General features: G+C 43.9%; 1 protein-coding gene across 3 annotated transcripts; it reads left to right on the top strand.

Annotated features, from left to right (window-relative positions):
- The first annotated feature begins 3,276 nt into the window (after positions 1 to 3,276).
- Positions 3,277 to 16,611, top strand: HMGN5 (high mobility group nucleosome binding domain 5). 3 transcript variants are annotated; one of them, XM_045030741.1, is made up of 6 exons: positions 3,277 to 3,437; positions 5,830 to 5,859; positions 7,739 to 7,768; positions 10,873 to 10,923; positions 14,647 to 14,790; positions 15,939 to 16,611. In XM_045030741.1, exons 1-6 carry the CDS (start codon positions 3,288 to 3,290, stop codon positions 15,984 to 15,986), a joined length of 453 nt encoding a protein of 150 aa, XP_044886676.1. In that variant the 5' UTR covers positions 3,277 to 3,287; the 3' UTR covers positions 15,987 to 16,611. The 3 variants fall into 3 exon arrangements, with proteins under 3 accessions (XP_044886676.1, XP_044886677.1, XP_044886678.1); XM_045030742.1 differs by lacking the exon at positions 3,277 to 3,437 and adding an exon at positions 3,811 to 4,074; XM_045030743.1 differs by lacking the exon at positions 3,277 to 3,437 and adding an exon at positions 5,564 to 5,593.
- Positions 16,612 to 25,479: the final 8,868 nt, after the last annotated feature.

The raw sequence follows: 25,479 nt of genomic DNA, 5'->3' as shown, positions 1-25,479 counted from the left end.
ATCTAACAGACAATTCTAAACGGATTCAAGCACACATAGATAACCTCCAAGAATTGGCACAACACATTCAGCAGGACAGGAACCCATCATAGTGGGATGACCTTTGGGCGTGGCTGCAATCCATGGGATGGGTCCGAACTGTTTTGCAATATGCTTTGATTGTTATTGCCTGCTTGATTGGTTTTTGTTGCTTTGCTCAGTGTATTCCTAATATAATTAGGATGTGTTTTACACCCTGTCGGCGCAAACCCCTGCCTACACCCCAAGCCGTCATGTATGCATATAAAATCATGAAACATGCGGACCAGGCACGGGTCGACAAAACAGAAAAGGAGGGGATGTAGGAACTTTACACTTCTTAAGCACTAAGGGGGTAGGAAGACCGCCCCCGAATTTAGAGCACTGAAGTGGTTCCCACCGCCCCACACTCGGTCAGGAAACACACTGATTAAGCGCCGACCAGATGTTTACCTTTGGAACACGCTATGCACAAAGCACCAATTACCAGAAAGGGCAAGTAGTTGGACTGAGGTTGCACATGCGCATAATAGGATGATTTATGTAACCGATTATAATAAAAGGACGTGGAAAACCCCCGCTTGGGGCGCTCCACTGGAACAGACTGACAGACTTGGCTTCATTTATTGCTACAACAAAGTCCTGTTTCCATGATCATAGTAGAAATAAATAACAGCAGGCAGCCCAAGTCTGCTTTTCCCACAAGTAGTGTGTCCAAAAGAAGCTGTGTCTCATCTTCCTCCCAGGGACACGCTTTGTCACAATTTCAGGGTAATTGCACCTGTATCCCTTTCCTCCGTGATCCACTCAAGGAGTTTCTAGTTTGGTCTCAGGTCTCCAGCTGTCACCTGTTTCTGGGCAGGGACCCTTGTCCCACTCCCTTCTGACTGGTAGATTTTAAACCTGCACTGCTCCCTGCCTTATGCTGCAATATCTCCAGCAAGCCAGTCTGCCTAAAGGCCAGCACTTGCTCTCCAAAGGCTATGAACAGTGTATTGCCAGCAGTTACAAATTACCACACAGCTCTTTCTAAGCAAGCCTATTTATTATTAAGGTAAAAGCATTACAGAAAAAACATACAAAAATAAATATAAACAATACACATGCTAAAAGCTTACCAAAGGTCACCTATCAGTCTTATGGGACCCTGGTAAGCCAAAGTCTTTCCAACCCTACGGCAAGGCTTGGGGCCTTTGGCCAGGAGGTCCCATTTGTTTGCTGGATCAGAGAGAAGACTGAAGTCAGCTTAAACACAGTATTTTTATATCAAAAGGCCTTTCTTTCTCTGTTGGTTTCTCAAGAAACCAGTTTATGCAAGCCTCCTCCAGAGGTGATACCTCTCTGGAGGTGTTTATATTCTAAGTGATTCACCTTAATCACCCCCCATTTTTCTTGGCTCTTAGCAAAGCTGTGGCAATCCCCCCACCCCTCCAGAGTTGTATACATTCCCTGGCCCAGTGATACATAAAAACACTCATACACTTAATACAATACAATCCACAAAGATATTGCATGTGGTTGTAATGTCTGTCACAACACTCACAATTGCTTCTCTCAGGACAGATCTACACTATAGAAGGGATCCAGGCTCTGAGATCAAGCCACCAGCAGTCGATTTATCAGCTCTAGTAAAGATCCACCAAATCGAGTACAGATCGCTCTCCAGTCGACCCCTGTACTCTACCCCTGATGAGAAGAGTAAGGTAAGTCAATGGGAGATTTTCTCCCGACTCCGACTCCCCTTCCCCCGCCCCCGCAGTGTAGACCCTGCGGTAACTCGATCTAAGGTACTGTCAACTCCAACTACAATAGCCACACTTTCTGTCTCTAGCACACAAAGATGCATACTGCTACTACCAATCAATCCCCTCACCTTGCACTTGCAACTAGTCTCAGGAAAACCCCTTAGTCCACATTGCTTGATTACTTTGCTATGCTGTCCATTGCTTTGGGAGGTAGCTTCTGATTGTTTGCAGCTATCACTATCTTCAAGGGATATTTAATTGTTCTTTTTATTTAGTTTGAAGGAAGGGTGCTTAGCATATCCATCAGTATTAATGAGGTCTGTGATTGTCTATAGATCAAAGACCCATTTCATGACAGCCATTAACACGTTCCAGCATAACAATAGACTGAAGAAGTATCTAGGGAAAAGTAATTTCCTAGTGATTATTAAAATCAATTTGTTCCATGAACATTTTCAGAAAAATCAAAATATTTTTGTAAAACAACAAGGTGAAAAGAAAAGCATAATAAACATAATGTAAAAGTTAGTTGTGGAACTAACCCCATGTGTTAGTTTCTAAAACACTCAACCACACAAAGATGTTCACAGGAAGCCTCATATGATTGTGGGTCCCAGTTTAAAGTTATTAGGATATTCACAAGCTACCCCAGAGGATCTTAGGTTGGTTTCAGTGGAAGTTAGGAGCCTAAATACATTTGAGGACCTGTGGCTGCACGCTTTTACCACTGAAGGATGCAGGTTGGACAGGCAGAAATCCTGAAGTGAATGGTGTCAATTATCTATTGTGGAATCATCAGTGGAACTTAACCACAGCAGCAACCTGTATCCGAGACTTCACCACAGGACCCACCCTAAATACCTGGCCTTCCCACTCCAGAAGCATGCTTGGAACAATATTCCAAATTTCAGTAGTTTGTGAATTGCTTTTGAATCCTTCATGACAACGGCTGCTCTACCATGCTCTCCAACATTAGAGGAAGATACAGAATGATTTTGCATGTCTTAAAGAAAGCAACTGCTTTTTTCAGGAGTCAGAGAAGAGGCAGGGGACTTGCCACACCCCAAATATAGGCACTTGTCAACTTAATATGCAATTTCTTGTGATCTAGAAAGCACACCTTAAAATATAATTAACACCCCTCCTCCCCCAACACCTTACTAATGTAACTGGTGCCAGTCCTGGACCTGAAAAGGATTCAGCATACCTGCAGGAGGGTATGGCATGCACTATATACATATTCCCACAGCAATGGAACTGTGTGACAATGCTTTTCAACAGGTAGGCTTCTTAGGCTGGCAGGGCAGGGTCACCAGGGTTCATTCTACCAGCATAAAGCACCGTGTGCAAAGCCACAGGCTGCCTCCATCCTAGTAACACAAATTGGCAGGGGAGCCCTGCCATGTCGTGCCAGGAGAGTGGAAGCAGAAGCCCCCATGGGAGCTGGTGTGGAGGGAGCCCTGCCTCAAAACCAACAGCACGAGACAGCCCATTATTCCTCTTCCCTCCATGGCCCCCAAGCCCATGGCACGGAGCGAGGGGGGGGGGCTGCTTCCTCCCTTGCTGCCCCCCCTCTGCTGGGCTCCAGGCCCTGCGGGGGGAGGGAAGGTGCAGCTGGCTAGGCAGCCATGTTGTTGGGCTCAGGGACGAGCAGCCACAGTCCTGCTGCCCGCGGTAACTTTCGGGGAAGTTTCTGTCACAGCCTCTGGGGGGCTGTGGGCGAGGGGGAGGAGGGAAGGGGCCCGCAGCGGCTGCCTGGCGCGGCGCACACGGCCTGGAGACCCCCTCCCGCCGCCCAGCGAGCCCCTGTCTGCCGACGCCAGGCACCCCCGTCAGCACAGGCGGGCAGGCCACCGCTGCGCTACCTCCCGCACCGGGCTGGGGACGGGAGCCTTATTCAGCGAGCGCTTTAGGCCGGCTCCCCTGCGCAGACAGCGTAAAGCCAGCAGCTTCCCCTTGCGTGCGCTGCGAGTCTCTCTCGGGCTAAGGCTCCGGCCCCGCCTCCCGTGCTCTTGCCTGAGTCTCGCATTGGCCAGCGGGTGCGTCACTCTCAGGCTGGACCCATCTCGCGCTCCCCATTCATGCAGTTTGGTTGCGTGTTGGTGTATTTTACTGTTTGCAATAAAGAGGGGGGGATTTTTTTTTTGTTCAGTTTCTGCTGCAATTAACTCTTGCTCCCTTATAAATTTTTTTTGGCAATTTTGAAGAACCGTTGAAACAGTTTTTTGTTTTGTGATTGCATTTATTTTTTAATAGATCTCTTATCTATTTTGCAATCAACTATTAAGGTGCAACTATGCCCAAAAGAAAGGTAAGTACAAAAATAGGGGGGGGGAGAGAAATGGGGAATGAAGGGGAGAGATTAGAGGAGCGTTTGCAAAAATATCTATAATTTATGCGTGTGTATGTAGAGTTTTTGCATATTAATTTTTTGTGCATGTCCTAAAGTGGAGCTGGAACTGAAGGGCGATGATTAGAATGTGCGGTCGGACTCATCTGTGGGAGCAGGGGAGCGTCTGAGTTCACTTTGGGCTGTTTTGTTTGCAAGGAGAAGGCTAAGCAGTGTCTCCATGCTGGATTACAAACAGCCATAGTGCTGCTGCTGCCCCTATGGAGAATACAGGCAGGCAGAGCTGGCCACGGAAGGCTGTGCTGCTCCAAGCGCCCCGAAAAGCGCACGGCTGGACGGCCAGAACCTTCCCATTAATCGCCGGGGGCATTTTAGTGTTGATTGGGCCATTGCCTGGGAGAATTTGAGTCTAAACGGTGCCTCTTTCTCCTGCGTTTGCCTTTGTTCTCCCTTTTTTTTCTCTCCCACTTCTTGTCATACCAGATGGTTGTGCAATGGTAATTTGGAGCCATTAGGCGGCGCAGAGTTTGAAACTGTCCTTGAAGGGAAGAGGGGCTGGGAAGGATTCACAACCAGAATTAGTAACTTTGGCTCTGCTCAGCAGCTGGTCTTCCCTAGCTCACTCTTCAGCAAGCCCAGAGCTGTTTGCAAAGGGGCAGCCTGCCCCCTAAAATTGCAACAGCTAAAATGCAGCCGCCTAGCAGCCGCCAGTACAGCTTTGCCTGGGTGTGCATTTTAAGGGTCAACAATGTTATCTCAGCATCTCCCCTTCATTTATCTGTGTTGCATGTTTGCATTTTGAAGGCATTCTGCTATTAAATGACGACACGGGCATTTCCTGCCCTCTGAGAAATACACTTGCTGGGGGCTCTTATTTCCCTGGGTGTGCTGGAATTGGGTGTAGCCTGTGCTGCAATATCTGAAACGCCTCCCTTCCTCCCACTAATCCTGAGGGCACTAAAGCAGGTCCCCATCTAGCCAACTGCTGCTGTCTCTTCCCCCTAGTGTAAGTGGGATGCCTCTGGGCGAAGCTAGTAGAGCCTTGTCCTTGCATAGCGCTGACAACGACCTTGTTGTTGCAGGTAATTTGGCGGGAACTTTTTAAATGTGGGGACGCTTTGACGCAATGACGTTTAACAAAAGTGGGGGTCCGAGGCATTCTGGGAGGTGTAGTCTTTTGTCTGGGAACTTTGAAGTGAGCTTAGGCTCTTGCACTGATCTGACTTGTAAGCACAGCTGCACATTTTTAGCTGTGGGAAGGGGGAGGGGTGGAGAAGTTACACAATTTTTTTTTTTGCTTGATCACTTTGCAAACTTTATTTACTGCCAAGGATAGTATGACTAAAAAGTGCACAAGGTAGAAGGGCAAGGAGACGAGCTGGTAATATGAGAAACAGCAAGGATATGAAACCAAGGAGAGCTGTTTTAACTGGTGAACTCAGACATAAAGATAAAATTGACTGTGATGTATTTGAAATTCGTGAGTTTGTCTCCCTATGCTGCATGTAGACTTATTTAGAGAAAATGGCATGTTAGTATTTTCCAACCTCACACTGCAAATAGGTCCAGCATTAATTCCATTTTTACAGACTTTCTTATTCTGGTCACTGCTATAATTTTCAAATGCCTGTTTGCTAGCATTTGGCATAATTTCCCCTTCATGACTGTAAAGAATGCAAATCTTTTATGTTTTCTTCTTTTAATTTTTTTATGTAGGCTGCAGCTGAAGGCGAGGTGAAGGAGGAGGTAGGTTTATAAAATTTTAATAAAGCAAACTTATTTCTCTCAGAACTTGTGTGGTGGTAAACAGTTTAAAACATTGATCACCAACGGGTAGATCACGATCGACTGGTCAATCCTGGAGCTTCTGACAGTTGATCGCAATCTCCAGCTGCTAAAAGTCCAGCAGCACAGGAGGGCTAAGGCAGGCTCCCTGCCTGTCCCGGCCCCGTGCCACGGAAGCCGCCAGCATGCCCCTGTGGCCCCGGGGGTGGGGGATTTGTCTCCGCGCTGCTCCTGCCTGAAAGCCTTGCCCCTGCAGCTCCCATTGGCCAGGAACGGTGAACTGCAGCCAATGGGAGCTGTGGGGTGGTGCTTGCAGGGAGGGGCAGTGCACGGAGCCACGTGCCCCCCTCCCTCCAGGGGCCGCAGGGGCGTGCTGGCCGCTTCCGGGAGTGGCATGGGCCAGGGCAGACAGGGAGTCTGCCTTAGCCCCACTGCACCGCCACCTGAGGTGAGTGCCACCCGGCGGGAGCCTGCACCCCTCTCACATCCCAGCCCTGAGCCCCCTCCCAGAGCCAGCACCCCATAACCACTCCTGCACCCGAACACTCTGCCCCAGCCCGGAGCCCCCTCCTGCACCCAAACTCCCAGAGCTTGCACCCCTCACCCCCTCCTGCACACCAACCTCCTGCCCCAGGCTCAGTCCGGAGCCCCCTCCCATGCTCCAAACCCTTGACCCTAGCCCAGAGCCTGCATCCCAACCCCTTGCCCCAGCCCGCTAAAAGTGAGTGAGAGTGGGGGAGAGCGAGCAAGGGAGGGAGAGGGGGTGGAGTGGGCAGGGCAGTGCCTCGGAAGGGGCGGTGTAGATCCTGGGTTGCACAATTCAAAAAGTGATCTTGTGCCTAAAAAGGTTAGAGACCACTGATTTAAAGGAAATTACTAACTGAGGCCCCTGACTTCCATAGAGGTATCTGCTTGCACAGACCCTTGTCTGTGTGCACAGTCACATGGGTCTGTGCTAGCAGATTTTGATGCAGGTTCTGGGTGTCAGGAATGAAATATCAGTTGATATGGAACCCTGGGTCCAGTCCATTGGACTATAATATGAGAGACATTTTGGAGAATTCACTGCCTATCGCAGCTGTTAAGCTGTCTGAAACTGGGAGCTTTGATGAACTAACATGCAGAGATTTAGAGAGAGCTGTTCCTGGTACAGGAGAATTTGCAGTTCCACAGCCAAAGATCATCAGTTTCAGGTTAAATGTGGTCCTTAGGCTACAGCAGGGGTAGGCAACCTATGGCACAGGTGCCGAAGGCGGCACACAAGCTGATTTTCAGTGGCACTCACACTGCCTGGGTCCTGGCCACCAGTCTGGGGGGCTCCACATTTTAATTTAATTTTAAATGAAGCTCCTTAAACATTTTTAAAGCCTTATTTACTTTACATACAACAATAGTTTAGTTATATATTATAGACTTATAGAAAGAGACCTTCTAAAAACATTAAAAATTTTACTGGCACGCGAAACCTTAAATTCAAGTAAATAAATGAAGACTAGGCACGCCACTTCTGAAAGGTTGCCGACCCCTGGGCTACAGACTTGAAGACTGCTTTTCTTAGATACAGAGATCTAACTGTGCATAGGAGCTTACTGTATTGGGTCCTTACTATTTACCTGGGTTTGGTGAAAAGTGGGGAAATGGTGAAAGAAATAGCAATTCTGTTTTGCTTTTTAAAAAAAGGCAAACCCATTACATCCATAGCTCTATAAATGATCTTGGTATTTGTTTTAATGCTTCATTAAATAATGGTTGCATCAAATAATTTTGATGATGATGATATAATTCTGAGAATGTATGGCTCTTTCTTTAAATTTTAGTGACACCTCTTTCTTTTATGCAGCCAAAAAGAAGGTCAGCTAGATTATCAGCTGTGAGTATCTTTTTTTTAGATTGAATTTGTGATGTATGTGATGATGACAATTCAGGAAGATTGGAGTAGGAAGAATCTCATGCTGATGAGCAGAGTATAGCTATATAGGTAGATATGTGTTCACACTGACATTTAAAAATAAAACTCATACTCCATGCTTCCATGGCTTGTGTACCAACATACTACAGAACCTATTTGCAGATTTTACATGTGAGATAAAGCCGCTATGCTAGTTTGACATAAAAAAAATCACATTCAGGAATGGCTGGATCCTGCAATCCTTACTCACATGTGTAGTCCCGTTGATTTCAGAAGCACAGCTCTTGGGAACAAGAACTGCAGATTGGAAGCCCAAGATCTGCAAATACCAAAGAGGGCTTGCAGTTTGAAGACAGGAAAGTTCAGAGCAAAGCCAAAGTACTATATAAGCGCAGTCCTGTAAGTGCTCTATGCCTGGGAGTCTTCTTCCACGTGCAGAACACTCAAAGGATTGGGATCAATGTATGCTACCAAGGAGATTACAACAGGAAACAAAGTACACCTCTACCCCGATATAACGCGGTCCTTGGGAGCCAAAAATCCCTACCGCATTACAGGTGAAACCCCGTTATATCAGGGTAGTGGCGGCAGGGCTCCAGCAGTGATTTAAAGAGCCCTAGGTTCCGGCTGTGGGGAGCCCCGGGCCCTTTAAATCACCACCCGAGCCCTGCTGTCAGAGCCCCAGGGTAGCGGCAGCGGGGCTCCGATGGTGATTTAAAGGGCCCGGGGCTCCCTACAGTGGCCAGAGCTCCAAGCCCTTTAAATTGCCGGCTGAGCCCTGCTGCCACAGCTCTGGGATAGCGGCGGCAGGGCTCCAGTGGTGATTTAAAGAGCCTCGGGCTCTGGCCGCTGTGGGGAGGCCCGGGCCCTTTAAATCGCTGGCTGAGCCCCGCTGCTGCAGCTCCAGGGTAGCGGCGGCAGGGCTGTAGCGGTGATTTAAAGGGCCCGGAGCTCCCCGCAGCAGCTAGAGCCCTGGACCCTTTAAATCGCTGTCGGATCCCCGCTGCCGGAGCCCCGGGGTTATCGCGCTATATGCGAACCCATGTTATATCGGGTCACGTTATATTGGGGTAGAGATGTAAATGAATGCTGCCATATTGATGAGAAGTTGCACCTTATTGTGGTAAAAGAGAAGATACCTATACATACCAGGAATCCTCTGCAAAGGATAGAGGTAAACGTCAGCTCAGACAGCAAGAGACTTGAGAAAAGTTTAGTGTCCATTTCCACATCCTGTGGATCTTGACTTAAAATGCTGTCACATGTGTAGTAGTGCAGGACTTTCATCTCTCCCGACACAGTACATGTACTTACTAAATATTTTAGCCATAACCACTTCCACATATTTCATTTTTTCCTCATGTATCTGAGTGAAATGACATTAATTTATAAAAAGAACAGGAGTACTTGTGGCAACTTAGAGACTAACAAATTCATTTGAGCATAAGCTTTCGTGGGCTACCTGAGAGCTCAGTCTTAATCTCTCCCTGTTTGCTGTATAGGATGTTGATCAGGTACTCCTGTTCTTTTTGCGGATACAGACTAACACAGCCGCTACTCTGAAATATTAATTTATATATCTCAGTCCTATAAATGATTATGGTTCATAATCTTTTCTGGTCCTTTATATACAGGAGAGCATATGGCCCTGCATGTATGCTTTTAATATGTTTTAGAAAAACATAAACTGTTGAGCAATAGTCAACATGGTTTCTGTAAAGGGAAATCGTGTCTTACTAATCTATTAGAGTTCTTTGAAGGGGTCAACAAACGTGGACAAGGGGGATCCGGTGGACATAGTGTACTTAGATTTCCAGAAAGCCTTTGACAAGATCCCTCACCAAAGGCTCTTACGTAAATTAAGCTGTCATGGGATAAAAGGGAAGGTCCTTTCATGGATTGAGAACTGGTTAAAGGACAGGGAACAAAGGGTAGGAATTAATGGTAAATTCTCAGAATGGAGAGGGGTAACTAGTGGTGTTGCCCAGGGGTCAGTCCTAGGACCAATCCTATTCAATTTATTCATAAATGATCTGGAGAAAGGGGTAAACAGTGAGGTGGCAAACTTTGCAGATGATACTAAACTGCTCAAGATAGTTAAGACCAAAGCAGATTGTGAAGAACTTCAAAAAGATCTCACAAAACTAAGTGATTGGGCAACAAAATGGCAAATGAAATTTAATGTGGATAAATGTAAAGTAATGCACATTGGAAAAAATAACCCCAACTATACATACAACATGATGGGGGCTAATTTAGCTACAACGAGTCAGGAAAAAGATCTTGGAGTCATCGTGGATAGTTCTCTGAAGATGTCCACGCAGTGTGCAGAGGCGGTCAAAAAAGCAAACAGGATGTTAGGAATCATTAAAAAGGGGATAGAAAATAAGACTGAGAATATATTATTGCCCTTATATAAATCCATGGTACGCCCACATCTCGAATACTGTGTACAGATGTGGCCTCCTCACCTCAAAAAAGATATTCTAGCACTAGAAAAGGTTCAGAAAAGGGCAACTAAAATGATTAGGGGTTTGGAGAGGGTCCCATACGAGGAAAGATTAAAGAGACTAGGACTGTTCAGCTTGGAAAAGAGAAGACTAAGGGGGGATATGATAGAGGTATATAAAATCATGAGTGATGTCGAGAAAGTGGATAAGGAAAAGTTATTTACTTATTCCCATAATACAAGAACTAGGGGTCACCAAATGAAATTAATAGGCAGCAGGTTTAAAACAAATAAAAGGAAGTTCTTCTTCACGCAGCACACAGTCAACTTGTGGAACTCCTTACCTGAGGAGGTTGTGAAGGCTAGGACTATAACAGCGTTTAAAAGGGGACTGGATAAATTCATGGTGGCTAAGTCCATAAATGGCTATTAGCTAGGATGGGTAAGAATGGTGTCCCTAGCCTCTGTTCGTCAGAGGATGGAGATGGATGGCAGGAGAGAGATCACTTATGTTCTAAATTTGCGTACGGAGTAAGTATGTTGAGGTTGTTAATAAGACCACTGTAGTGCTCTTCAGGTGGTATATTTCTTATTTTACTATATGCTTTTTGTACAGAAACCTGCTCCACCTAAACCGGAGCCAAAGCCCAAAAAGGCAGCACCTAAGGTAAATATTTAAGACCTCTTTAATACAGCAGTTTTCTTTTTCAAAATGTATTTACAGGAATAAAGCACATAGCTAGTCAACTAGCTTTTTAATATTTTTAATGAGATTATGTATTTTGCCCAGTTAGAGAAATCTCCATCAGTATCTTAGAAATTACAGATGGCAAAGAGCTATTTAGTGTTCTTTTTTGTCCTACTGCTAGTGCAGGAACATTGCCTACGGTAAATTCTTGAGTGATTTGTCTGATGAAATTCTAAACAAATTGTGATGATTCTTCCACTGCTTGCCATGGGAGACTGTTCAAAGCACCATTCTCCTAACAATATGTGTGGAATAGAGACCACGGAGCCATAATTGTAGGCAATGCTGGTAGTTATGCCTATAAGTAAGTAAGTGTGCTTTTACACTTACATAATAAGGCCCTGTTTTCAGTTGCTTATTAATTTGTCAGACTTTAACCACTGGGATTAATATTTTCCATGCTTTATCTCCTTCTCAGGCTAGATATTTTTTTTAAAATGTTCAGCAAATATACCTTTTCTGAGAATGAAGTTAGCAAAACTATCTGTTTTTTTCCTGCATCATGATGCAGTCTAATTAAATGATCACATACTATTTGTTCTCCCAGAGTAGTGCCTCATTCATTGCACAGTGAATGAAGTAGTGGGTTGCAAGGAAAAAGAGCATGTTCTCTTGTAAGGCACTGGACTTGGACCCAGAAGAGCTGGGTTCTGTTCGTGGCTCTCTCAGAGACTCTGAGGAGATGCTGGGCAAGGCTATCAATATGTACACACAAGGGGATGAAATGTAGGCTGCAGAGGCTACTGTAATTCTGGCACTGTCCAATTTGAACTTTGTATCCTTAACATTTGCATCCTTAACTGTGCTTAATTTTGCATCCTAAACATTCTTTTAACAGCTTTTTGTTTATAATTGTAAGAATAACTTTCATCCTCTTAAATATATCCATATTAAATAAAGTAGGGCTGAAAAAAACAAACCATGATGTATTAATCGGCTGGTGTTGCCATCTTTGTGCTTCCCCTCCATTCAGGAAAAATCAGTAAAATGACATTGTCCCTTCTCCCATGGAAACGGCTACAGGAGGCGGTCTGGGAATGAAAAACTCCATCAGGATTCCCTTGTGCGGGATCATTCTGTTCTGGGGAGAGATATATCACACACCAATGTTGCAGAATGGCCAGTAGTTTTGTCCCCAGAAGCCAGGGATTGACACTGATGTCGTGGGACCCTAGCAGGCTGTGGCTTTCTGTGTAGAGATCCTTTGTCTCCAGTCAGATTCCCTGACAGCATAGCTCCATAAGAGTTGTGCTACCAAGGAATCCCCAGCCATTGGCTGATCCTGGAACCTCTTTTAAGATGGTGCTCTCTCAGTAAAGAGGGGGCTGTGGAACAGTTAATAAAACTCCATTAGTTTTCTGTGGGAGAGAGACAGGAATGGATTCCCTTCTTCAGTCATCAATCCCCAATCCTATGGAAGGGACTCCACAAGGAAAGTGCTATGAAGGTAGATCACCACTACCATTCCTTTGTTTGGGAAGTGGTGGGAGGGAGAGATACCATGAAGCGGACCCTCCACACCCCTAGTCCTGGGCAAATGTTTCAGCCTATTAATCTTTATGAAGGTCTCTTGAGGCTTTATACAAATGGTCCCATTTAGTGAGTTTTGTCACATAGTATAAAGTAATTGCCATACACTGCTAAGCTAAAAGTGTTGAAGAAATAGGTATGGTTGTAACTGTGTCAGTCCCAAGATATTAGAGAGACAAGGTGGGTGAGGTAATTGGTCCAATAAAAGATATTACCTCACTCACGTTGTCTCTTGAAGAAATAGATATTTTCATGAATTGTAATCTCTGAGACCACACCTTCTTTTAAAGGATTTCTAATGAGCAGTAATTTTCCAAAGATTCATGGTTCCTCTGTCTTTTGGAGTGGAAGAAGATGTTAGGGTTAGTATAATCAGAAGTTTTGGCACTCAGGTGCAAATCCTTGGAATTGAAATCGGTGGCAGTCTTGGTATTTACTATTATGAAGCAGTGGTTTGATCCAAAAGTATAGAAGGCTGTTACAGGAACTCCTCACTTAATGTTGTAGTTATGTTCCTAAAAAATGCGACTTTAAGCGAAATGATGTTAAGCGAATCCAGTTTCCCCATAAGATTTCATGTAAATGAGGGGGTTAGGTTCCAGGGAAATTTTTTTCACCAGACGAGACTATATATATACATATACACGCACACGCAGTATGTTTTAAACAAACAATTTAATACTGGTACACAGCGATGATGATTGTGAAGCTGGGTTGAGGTGGTGAAGTCAGAGGGTGGGATATTTCCCAGGGAATGCCTTACTGCTAAATGATGAACTAGCATTTGGCTGAGCCCTCAAGGGTTAACTGGTTGTTCATGTACAAGGGAGAGAGCATAGAGAGAGGGGAGAGAGCATAGAAGACAGAGACATGAGAGCGAGAGATGCACATTTCCTCTCTAAGTAGCTGACCCCAGTCTTAAGTACACTGCCTTGTTAATTAGATCAGCTTGCTGAGACGCAGCTGCTCCTGGAAGCTCCCTCCATCCTGAGCCCTGTCGTGTCCCCCCCAGCTCTATGGAAATGGGGTAAGCGGGGTGCAGGAGCAGGGGGGAGGGGAACACCCTGACATTAGCCTCCCACTTCCTCCCTTCCCCCCGTACAGCAAGCAGGAGTCTCTGGGAGCAGCTCCAAGGCAGAGGGCAGGAGCAGCACATAGCAGTGGGGGAGGGACAGTTCAATGCCGGCAATTGCTGGCCTGCTGGGCAGCTGCAGCACAGGGAACTTAGGGAAGTGGGGAGCTGATAGGGGGGCTGCCAGTCCACCCTGGTTGCAAGCCCCCATCAGCTAGCTCCAATGGGCTGCTCTTCCTGCAAGCAGTGGACAAAGCAGGTGGCTGCCAAATGACGTTGGAAGGGAGCATTGCACAACTTTAAACGAGCATGTTCCCTAATTGTTCAGCAACGTAACAACGAAAGAACGTTAACCGGGACGTCTTTAAGTGAGGAGTTACTGTACTTCAAAGTTATGGTGTCAGAGGGCTTTTTTCCTTCTTTTGATTTAATTGCGACTCCCATGTAAAAAGTTGCAATTATTGTAATATTCATTAAAATTTAATTTCAATGTTTTTTCTTTATATCTGTAGTGATTGTTGAATTTACACAACTCATACATGATATATATTGCTTGGAACAACAAGGAATACTTCTGCAATATTCTTTGGTGACTTCAGCTTTTCTCTCTCTCTCCTAATTTATATTTAGAGAATCTCTGAAGAATTCTAGTGTTTCCATTGACTGTGCATGCTCTTAGATTAGTCTTTTTTTGAATGTCTTTTGGCAGGTAGCTCAACAGCCAAAATGCAAGCTCACCAACATTTTTAGCTAACTTAATAAAATGTATGTTTAAAATGGGAATTCCTTTAACCCCAGACATAGCTACCTTTGACCTTGTTTCTCTAGATTATTCATTCCCAGTAGTATATCAAGGACAGGATAGAGAATAAAGGATTTCTTGATAGAAATTTTCATCTGGTAAACCTCACCTTCGTTAATTGTATTTCCGATAAGTAGTAGTAAGTTATACAAACTTTAGACTTGAAAATATTGATGCTTTAATGCAATCTCCAGTTTTGTGTGCATCTATCATACATTTTTGTTCATGTGATTAACAGAAAGAGAAGGCAGCAAATGATAAAAAGGAGGACAAAAAGGCAGCAGCAAAAGGGAAGAAGGGAGCCAAAGGCAAAGATGAAACTAAGCAAGATGATGCTAAAGAAGAAAACCACTCTGAAAATGGAGATACCAAAACTAATGAGGTACCTTAACTGCAGTGAATGAATATATTAAAAAACATAGTCACAACAACTTTGTTTTTATTGCAGCTGCAGAGACAAAGGATTCCTCTTACCTTTCAGAGGGTGGCATAATTAATTGATATCTATTGGGTAAGGGCCGGCAGCGATAATGGCAATAGAGGCCTCTTTCTGGAAGCAGTGAGAGAACTTTTCCTTCAAACACACATCTGCTCTGTGGCCTCATGCTTTCCTTTCTCCCATTGGGTCAGGGAAGAACCAGAAGACCTAGGTAGCTGCAGCTCCCCTGATGTGTTCCCTCACCCACCCTGAGCTGGGCTTTGTGCAGGGTATATGCATACTCTGTGCAGCCTCTCTGAATCCTGTTGTGCTGGTTCCACTCTGTAGGGCCTATTGCAGGTTTGTTTCTGTGCAGAAATTTATTCTGGGCTGGGAGTGGAGGAGAAAGAGGGATGTGGAATAGATATCATGTGTGGGTGATTCTTCTCTCTCCCTCTTCCCCCGCTCTCCCAGCATGCTGCTTCTAGTATACAAGCTTTCAGTTCAAAAAGTCTCTCTTCAAGTCTTGAACATCTTTGTATTGTTTAATACCTTTAAAGAAAATGACTTTTTGACTCAACAGCCTGTATGATAAAAAGTGAATATTGGAGCAGTATGTGCAGAAGTGTCTTTCAAAGGCTGTGAGTATTTTTTTTAAGGGGCAGGTGCTATCTGTTTTCAGCTAAGTTTGTTCTGCAGTAAGAACATTTTTAAAAACCAGTTGAAAGAACTATATTTGAAAAAGTTGGACAAAAGGGAAGCAGATCACTGCAGTTTTACATATACATTTCAGATTTCCTTTCTGATCTATAGAAATGAGGTGTTGTATCCTGCCACCAGCATATGGTTGATGTGAATCTCAAAAATATTCCAAATCTCCACCTGTTTGGATTTACCTTAATATTGCAGTGTTAACTGCAACATCAGTCCTGTTTTAAAATGTGTAACATTTGTCTACCAAGATTCCAGTGTGTTTTTATCTCCCTGAATAATTTTGTATCTCTTTCTAGTTAGGTATGTTTTTTGCAAACTAACCTGTTCAGCAGGCAGGTTAGAATGGGGCTTTTCTAGAGTGAAAATGTAATATTTCTGTTCTTCCCAAACACTTTTAGGCACCAGCTGCTGAAGCATCCGATGATAAGGAAGCCAAGTCCGAGTAATGTTAACCTTGCCCTATATCTCCATCATCTGGTATCCATACCTCCATGCTGTATTGTTAACAGAGAGGAATATTTTTATCAACTATTTTATAAATGCAGGTTTTTTTAGCATGAATTTAATTATGGAACATCTTCATCTCGGTTACTTGGGAATTAAATCCCTAACAAAACAAAACAAAAAAAAATCATTGTTTTTAAATTTTGTGATTGTAATAGTTTGTATGGTACATGGAAAGAATAAGTGGTGGTAGCTTTCGACTTCTGTCAGTGTGTCCCTTTTTGTGTAAGTCATGCTTACAGACTTCAGATTTTAATTTTACCCTTGTATGTGTTGTATGGTTTCTTAAAGTGGGGAGGTCTCAAAACAACTGCGTTAAACATTCCAGTGGTTCTGTGGGTTGCTTTTATAAAGAAGGTGAGATATTTTCATGAAAATCCTAGGAGCTGGAAATCTGTTTCCCAAATGTAACTTTATTTTGTCAGTTTTGGAGAAAAAAAATAAAGTGTAATCATGTTTTTAAATGAAATACAAACATTTCTTTTAAAAGGGCAGGTTGGTTGTATGTACCCACTGTTAGGAATTTTGCTGGATTTATCTTAATAAAAAAGACTCCTCGAAAGTTGATTGTGGTTTGTTGCTTGTGCTGTAAACTTGTATTGCTGGAAAAGTAATAAGTCTCCTAAAGGTGGTCAGTAGCACAACGCGTTATCTTGAAAAACATGTAGGTGATGAGCTTGAATTCACAATATGATCGATGCTTGGGCCTCTAAGCCATTTTCTCCAGCTGTGTAGACAAACACCACTTTATGGGCCATATCCTCACTTGGTGGAGCTGGCATAGCTACATTGGTTTTTATGGAGTTTTGGTGTAAATCAGCATATCTGGTTCTACATCTTCACGTGAAGATTTATGTCCTATTTCACAAATGCTAATGCTTGTGAGCTACTTCTATCATTTAAGCAAAGATGATGTACTTGGCATTATTAAAATATACGGCATACCCATTTTAGAAGTTAGGATGATTAATCTTCCCAAATTTAAAGAGCAGAACCTATTTAACTTAGACCTGCCTATCCCTCTGGTATGTTTTCTCAGGTCCTCCTTGCTGTAAGACCATTGCACAAGCTTCTGCATAGAGGCTTAAACGGTTTAAATCAAACCCTCAGTAGTAAGAAAGGGCTTTCTGTAGTGCTAGGGGAATGTTCTATAGCACTAGATAAAATTATGAACTTTCACAATTGTTGTTTATAATTTACTTATTTAAAAATGTATTGTGTACTCATGACATTCTTTTATAAGCCCCTTTAGTCTCCTCTAGTAGGAGGCACACAGGTGCAAAAAAGTGTTTTCCATTAATGCAACACTTTTCCTGATTAGTGTCAGCCTCATTAAATTGGAAACCAGTAACTAGGCTCAGGGCCAGGGTTTGTATGGAGTAATAATAGTTTTCTACCTAATTTTATGCATGTGACTGTATATCAAGGATGTTTTAAATTTTCCTCCTAAAGTTTCCTTTTATTCAAAAGGCTCATTTCACACAGTTGACCAGATATATCACATTTAGTGAGAAGCAAAATGACTGGCAGTGCAGAATTTAAAATCGTTACTGTATAAGACAATCTAGCAAGCAGAAGCACGAAATACTATGTGCTTGTGTTGTTGTTTTTTAAATACAAGAAATTACTTGACATGGTACATTTTAGTATAAGCCTTTGAAAAGGCTAGGTTTGGTATAGGAAGGTACAGCAGAGAAAGAAACAGATAAAGCACACAGCTTATGAGAACAGAATATGTTCTGCACTTCTAGATTTATTTTTTATAAGGGATGGGAAGGATAAAATGAGGATTTGTGAATTTGGCCCTTAGTGTGCAAAGTCAGAACTGCGGGTGTGTTAGGTGTGTTTAGTAAATAAATAAGTTGCAGCTCTCTAAATAGAATCTTTACTGGATATTTATATGACTAACCTGTTTTACTACATTGCATATAAATTGCAGAACTTGTTAGTATTTCCCTCCTTCCTCCTCATCATTCTTGTACTCAAGGTCTCCATTTACATTACCATTATACCCAAGTGTCAACAGTTAGAAGTGATACTTAGGGGGAATGGGGCTTGTGCTATTCCTTGCCTTTTCTGCATTATAAATTCAATTCTTGTCTAACTGACCAGAGAATGAGTGAGGTTGTGGTCTGTGAGATACAACCTCTTGAGCTTCTTTCTGAATCATAAAGAAGCAACAGCAGCCAAACCATATAGACAGCTCCAATTTATGTGTGTTGCTAGGTCACTCTTAAAAGTCAATGCTGTAGACAGATTTTAACTTTTTCCTATATGTCAGTACAAGCCCTGGAATGTCCATGATTTTTAACCCATTTAACTGATGTCATTATTATTTGGTTTGTATTGCAGTATTGTCCAAAGGATCTTTATAACACATAGTCATGGGCCCTGCCCCAAAAAGCTGTTCAGTTGTGTAGAAGTGGCTTAAAAGAATGGTAGCCAGTAGTTAAAACCATTAAGTTTCAAGACGAATAGTTGAAATTTCCCCAGATCACCTTCAATCACTAGTATTTTAGTATCGTCCCAACTTTACTAAGAAGGATTGTAAATGGTTTAGGACCTGAGCTTTCCTTCCCATAGGAAAAACTCAAGAGAAATAATACTTGTGTTTTTATTCTTCTAACACAGCTGGTCCACCACTTTGTCTCCTCAGGTATATGATAATGGCCTAGGGCAAGAAGCTGATGTCTCTCAACTGATTGGCCAGAACTCCTGTGAGTGACAAAATATCCCCTGTTCATTATTGAATAATCACCAATAGCTCAGCCAAGGGATATTACTAGATTTAGCTGGTGAAAGAGGGGAGTGGGTTGTCTTTTGGATCTTTATAAACTATTTTGATTTTAGTTCAGAAGAAACTCCATACCAGCGGGTGCCTATCAAAAGCTCTGGGAAGCCATACATACACTTCAAAACCTGATACCACAGAAGTAACCAAACATCAATCAAGGCAGCAGTGTTTCTTCTTCCCTTCACCCTATCACACCTCATCTGATCAGTCATGTGACCTATAATAGGGTTTTAACCACCAACACCCCACCAGACAAATCCCACCCACTGCTGCCTCAGTCCTCCACAAATGCCCACTGACACAGATGGACTTTTTGTGTGTGCCTGCCAATATTTTTGGGCTGTTTTGGAACAGGTTGAGGAGAGAATATTGCAAAGGAAAGAGACCCTTACAGAGAATGCCTGGTCACCTTTTATTCTAAGGCAGATCCAACTCAAGCATTCTTGCTGATCTCAAATGGCAGCAGTATGGTATGGGGAGAGGGGTAAAGATTCCAGGAGCTTTATAGGTCAGACTATATTGTGAACTATCTTCTAAATTAAAAAACACCCTCAATCTTTGCCAAAAATGTTGCTGTCTCATTCTACAGATATTTGGCTGGACCATAGAATATTTATTTGGAGAAAGATAAATAAATTATACTAATTATCTTTCTAATTTCAAGGAATGGTTCGAGTGATAGCTACTAGTTTTCCAAACTTATTGCAAAATAATATTTCATAATTGGCACTCCCATAAAAGGATATTGGGTACATGACAAATACTAGATGAATGCTAGATACTTAGATGAACATAATAAAAATTAAAAATATTCTATCTTTATCACTGGAAATATGTGTTTAAATTTAAGAAATGATAACCAGACAGAAGATAATTCATTACAATTCTACAAATGAAAAATGCTTTCTGAACTGAGCCTATTTTTGAATGAGTAAAGTTCTACCACAGTTCTGGGTGGCCTATTCTTTGGATGAACCCATGTCACATAAGACCTGATCCAAAGACTCCATTCCAAATGGAAAGACTCCCATTGATTTCAGTGGGCTCTGGAGCAGGTCCAGAATTCCATAAGAGAAAAAACTTCTATGTTCTTATGCACATCTGAAAAAACAGTAATATAGTACCATGTATGCAATATATCCTACAAGATTATTTCTTCTAAAATTAATTTAAAATATCTGGACTGGATTTGCTAGAAATACAAGATGTTTCTTCAAACCAAAACACAAACTTTTCCCTTCACATTTAACCTGTATTTGCTTAAAGTGAAGTGCTTTCAAGTCTTGTGATCTAAATAATTGTAGGCATAAAGAATATAATATTTTCATTCTAGGTTAGGGCCCATTCATATGCCAGGGTGTACATGTGCTAGTTATGGTCATTCTATGTCAAGTCATATTTCTGCATTTCAGTATCCAGACTGTTACAGCGCTATTGTGTGTGTTTGGTATTGTACCTTTCCTCCTATTTGGTGCTAATGTAAGAGTTGTTCTTGGTTCTATAGTAATAACAAGCATCAGATTCCATGTTTCCAACAAATAAAGAAAATTGCTTGAGAATTTTTACAGAAAAATCTCCTTGTGTGTTATTCATGGCTTTGCTATAGAAACTTGCACTCAAGAGGAGTTGCACAAAGTAAACAGATTACTTTTCTCCTAACAAATCCTGGCTCCACTCATCACTAGTTGGTCCTGCCATTTGGACACTGGTTGACTGATTTGAAAAGCAAACACCACTTTGACATCTAGAGCTTTCTTGATTGGTTTATGGTATATATAGATCAGGTCCAAAGGGGAAGAAAGTCTTTAAACTGACAATCAGATGGATACACATTTTTTTATTATATGGAAAAGGCTACTGCTAATAAATGCAAGTATGAAGGCTCAGCAGGAATGCAAGGAGAAGACAATCATTACCTTTTATTGTGATTTTTGTGGGTTTTTTTTTTAATTAGTCTTATTTCTATAGGTGTAAAGGATTGATTTAGTTTTGCAATACCCAGAGCATAAAGAATTTGATGTTGCCTCTTTAACGTCTGTTAAGAAAGAGTCACGGAGTTGCCAGCAATAATTGAACATGTGGGAGTTCAGTTATTGTTATTAAAAATAAAGATCCTAGAAAAAATATGATGTAATGAATGGATGCATGAGGCTAAGTACAGCGACAGTTCTGAAGTCTTGTGGTTAATGTTAGCCAGCAGGATAGATTTAAGGTCAGGTTGGCAGCAATTTACAGTGCTAAAATGCCATTATAGCACTTGAATTACTATACAAGATGTGTATAAGAGTAAGTATGGACTTGGGTTTTAAAATGAAACAGTAAATGCAGAATAGCAGAATGTAATATTTTAGATATTAATCAGTGTCAGATAGGCACGGTTTGACAAGAATCAATTCCTTGTAAACACAAAAACTAGCAGCTATTGATGTTTTCATTTAATAAACATAAAACCTCGGAAACATTAAGGTTGAGATTTAAAGAAAACTTCTGAATTAAGGCTGCCACCACTGAATTAAGGCTGCCACCACAGCAAATTCTGTTTCGTCTAGGTACATCTGCATTGTGAGTACAAGGTTGTGGAGATGATGTGGTGTGAGGATGAAAGGGTGTCAATTCAGGTCTAGATAGGGTGACCATATTTCCCTATGCTGAATACAGGACACCTGGTAAAATTACTCGTATTCAAGCAAGTTCAACGGCAATCAATCAGAACTGTGCAGTACAAACGTTCAAATTAACATGGAGTTGACTGAGCCCATGTTAAAAATAAATACTGCGTAGTTGGATTCTTTTTATTTACCTTATCTTTGACTTTAGGGGTTCACACGGGGAGAAGTGACACACACACCCCTAACCCCCCCCACACACACACACATTGCCATACACCTCTCTCACGCGGGGTGACCAACCGACCCTGCCCGATGCTTTCCACCATCCATACCTGGCTGGGCCCCTGGGATGGACCTGCCTCCCCTGCTACCTGGTGCTGAGTCTTCCCAAGGCAACGCATGGGGGGGTATGCAGGTCACATGTCCCTCTTCCCTAGATTTCTGCCAGGGTTCAAACCAGACTGTAGCCAGCAGCAGCCTTGGTGCACTGTGCAGGAGGGAAGGGCTGGGAGCTGCTTCCAGCCACAGGGGAGGAGGGGAAGGGGAAGGGACGACGTGGCCTGTGTCTGTGCAGAGCTCATCTCTTCTCCCCACATGGCTAGAAGCAGCTTGTCCTGTCCTGCCCGCACAGTGTGGAAAAGCAGCTAACACCTCCGAGCTGCTGCTGGCCACCGACATAACCCAGCCGCCTCCTGCCCCCCCCACTACAACACAGGCAGGAAGGGGTTATGCCCTAACGATGCATTGTGCACCAGGGCCCAGGGAACCGGACTGCAGGAGCTTCAGCAAACCGGGCCAGAGAAGTTGCTCAGCAGGGGAAGGTGCCTAGGGGACAGAGCAGCCCTGTGCTCCCTGGGGGCAGGATTCAGGGTGTGTGAAGAGGGTGCTAAGCCCCTGCCTGGGGGGCTGCTGTGGAGCCTGCAGGGTCAGGACACAAACAGGCTGGAAATCGTTTTCTCCCCTCATCACTCCAGAGCTTAGCTGAGGAGCAGGAGGCTTCCCTGTGCCAGCGCTGGGCGGGGCTTTGGCACATGCAGGGCTTGGCTCCTCCTGGCCAGTGCCCCGAGCCGATGGGTCTTGGGCTTTCTAGGGTGCTGGCCAGCCAGAGGCAGTGGAGGAAGGAAGGAACCTGCCCGCCAGGCTGCTAGTGAGCTGAGTGCTCTGGCCAGGGGCTGGTTCTCCACCCAGCGCTGGGAGCGGGACGTGCCCCACTGGGGGGATATGGAGGAGCAGCATGGTTGAAGGGGGTGAAGGGGCAAAGCAGGGAAAGGACAGCAAGAAGGGGAGCACATAAAGGGCTGATGGGTGGTCAGCAGAGGTGACACGTAACCAGCTGGCACCTGTCCATATTCACCAGCCACCGCAGCTCGCAGTCACTCCTGGGCAGAAACGGGATGGGGGTGGGGCCCTGCTGGCTGAGAGCCAGCTCGCAGCAGGGGCTGTGCTGATGGACCAGCAGGAGAAGTGGCCAGCCCCAAAAGCTGCAGTTTTGCCCTGCCACTAGCCTTGCACACCCACCCCCGTTGTTCACTATTGGACCGCCCCCCATTCACCACTGGTGGGCGGGCATCTGGCGAACAGGGATCTGGCCAGCAGCAGGACACGCCAGTACTGATGGAGGGAGAGAGGGACAGAAAATACAGGATAATTTGCCCATTTTAAAGAAAAAATCAGGACACCTGCAGAAGAGCTTAAATACAGGACTGTCCCTTTAAAAACGGGACATCTGGTCACCCTAGGTCTAGAGAAATGACATAATGTCAAGATGGCGGCAAAGTGCATCCGATGCAACTCAGTGGTGGAGACTACATTACCAAGTCAAAATGAAACATTGTCAGCACCAATCTAGAGAAAGTGTTACTATATCAAGAGGACAGCAAAACAATTTCAATGCAAGTCTGTAGCTAGCATGGTACCAGTTCAGACTCCCCATCTCCTTTCTAGGGAGATCCATCAGATGGTTTGGTTTAATAATAAGTTTTAGACAATGTGCTTGTTCCACATTACTTTTTGTATTTTGCCTTTCAAATAATAATGTGACTGGGGATGTAACTGCAGTGTGGTAGTGAATTTACTTCAAGGTGATCTGATAATATTGTAGGAGAAAGATTAGCTGGGAATTTCCATATTCTAAACCTTCCCTTAATGTATTGTTTTTCAACAGAATCAGTCCAAATGGGGAAAACAGACGTTTCTTTGGTCACTTTGGAGGCATGCAGTCAGAACGGCCAAAAAAGAGTAGGGGCCATGTCTCAGCACTGCTCTGAGTTCTGGAGGTGGTATTTTAAAAATGGGAGAAAGGAACCACAGACTTGTCTTCCTGGTTTTGTTAGTGGCAGAGTTCTGGAACTCTACAAATGGGGCAGTTAGGAAATTAGGGTACAATCACCACACAGGAGAGAAGGCCCACAAATTTTGAAGTAGATGGTGCTTAACCACTCTCTCTTTTTTTTACTATAAAAGTCAATTGTAACAACGCACAAGGGACTCTCATGGTGCTTCAGCAACCTTTCACTGAAGTCTTACAGGATGTGTGTTCACTCTGACCACGAGGCAGGATCCATGACAAAAAAGGGAAGTGAATACAGACCTAATTGATTAAAAAAAGGCAGAAAACAAGGAATGCTTTTGGGAGTTGCTACATTCTTAGGGCCATATTGTCCCCTTTGTGGGAAAAGACTGCATAGGAATGAGGAAATTAGATTAGCGTGATTCTCTACTCAAATCAAAAGTAGCTCCTATGTAGTTAACAGAGTTATACTCATTGTGATGGAGCAAGGCCAGATGGCTACAGGAAAGTATTGAGGAGCAGGTATGTTAGCTCCAGGCTAAGCAAATCCCTAGTACCATGGGAACCAAAATGGCAGTTGCTCCAGGCTAATCAAGGCACCTGGGGCCAATTAAGAACTTTCTAGAAGGTACCGGAGAGAGCTACATTGATTGGAGCACCTGCAGCCAATCAGGACAGGCTAATCAAGGCACCTGGTATAAAAAGGGGAGCTCACTCCAGTCTAGAGAGGAGGAGCCAGAGGAAAGAAGTGTGCATGAGGAGCTGGGAGCAAGAGACACAAGGAACTAAGAACTGAGAGGGGGTACTACTGGAGGATTGAGGAAACACTATACAATCAAGCAGCATCAGACACCAGGAGGATCCTATGGTGAGGATAAAGAAGGTGTTTGAAGGAGGCTATGGGGAAGTAACCCAGGGAGCTGTAGCGGTCAAGCAGCAGTTACAAGTAGCACTATAGAGACTGCTGCAATTCACAGGGCCCTGGGCTGGAACCCGGAGTAGAGGGCGGGCCCGGGTTCCCCCCTAGCCCCGCTACTCCTAATCAGACATAGGAGTAGTTGATCCAGACTATGGGTTTCATCCAAGGGGAAAACCACCGAGGGGAAGAAATCCGCCAATAAGCGCAGGACCTACTAGAGGAGAAGAGGAACTTTGCCACACCATGTAAATCTGGTGAAAGAAGAAATGTGTGTCCAGGAGTTGAAAATGATGGAGTTTCTTTCAAATGTCCTATTGGTGGTGTTGCCTCCCATGGAGCTTCTCAGGCTGTGGACCTTGAAACTTGCAGGTAGCTCAAGACCCATGGGGATATTCCACAGATCTTGGGACATCCATGGAGGCCTATTGTCTATCCAGGAGCCCTTCACATTTCATGAGAGCACCATGCCACTGTGGTCTTTCTGCCAACTGCTGTTCCAATCCCTTGAAGGTGAGAGGGGACCAGGTCATAACAAGGTAGTAGGGTGGGTGAAGGAGTCATCAGTATCTTACACTACTGTAATGCCCTGGGTTTGAAGGATAGAGTAAGGACAATGTGAGGAAGTGTGTCAGTCTCTCAGCTGTGCCCCCTACTGTCCTGGCTCCAGTGTCCTTCACAACAGTGGAGCTTGACCTTACAGACTTCTGGCAGGAAGGAGGGAAGGAAACAGTATGTTGTTTAACCCACTCCAGATCTTCCCCATTTAGTTCTTCTTAGCCAGTGGAAATGGGAGATGACAATGTGGTGCTTTAGTAAGGGACTC

The sequence above is a fragment of the Mauremys mutica genome, chromosome 9 (genome assembly GCF_020497125.1).
Source record: "Mauremys mutica isolate MM-2020 ecotype Southern chromosome 9, ASM2049712v1, whole genome shotgun sequence".
Taxonomy (NCBI): domain Eukaryota; kingdom Metazoa; phylum Chordata; order Testudines; family Geoemydidae; genus Mauremys; species Mauremys mutica.
The sequence above is the reverse complement of the archived record's forward strand: the minus strand, read 5'-3'. Positions and strand labels throughout refer to the sequence as shown.

Excerpts from the sequence above, each read along its gene's own strand:
- HMGN5 (XM_045030741.1), top strand. The coding sequence starts at position 3,288 with ATGGCACGGAGCGAGGGGGGGGGGCTGCTTCCTCCCTTGCTGCCCCCC. Across the intron at positions 3,438-5,829 it reads CCACAGTCCTGCTGCCCGCG|GCTGCAGCTGAAGGCGAGGT; the intron begins GTAACTTTCGGG and ends TTTTTTATGTAG. Across the intron at positions 5,860-7,738 it reads AAGGCGAGGTGAAGGAGGAG|CCAAAAAGAAGGTCAGCTAG; the intron begins GTAGGTTTATAA and ends TCTTTTATGCAG.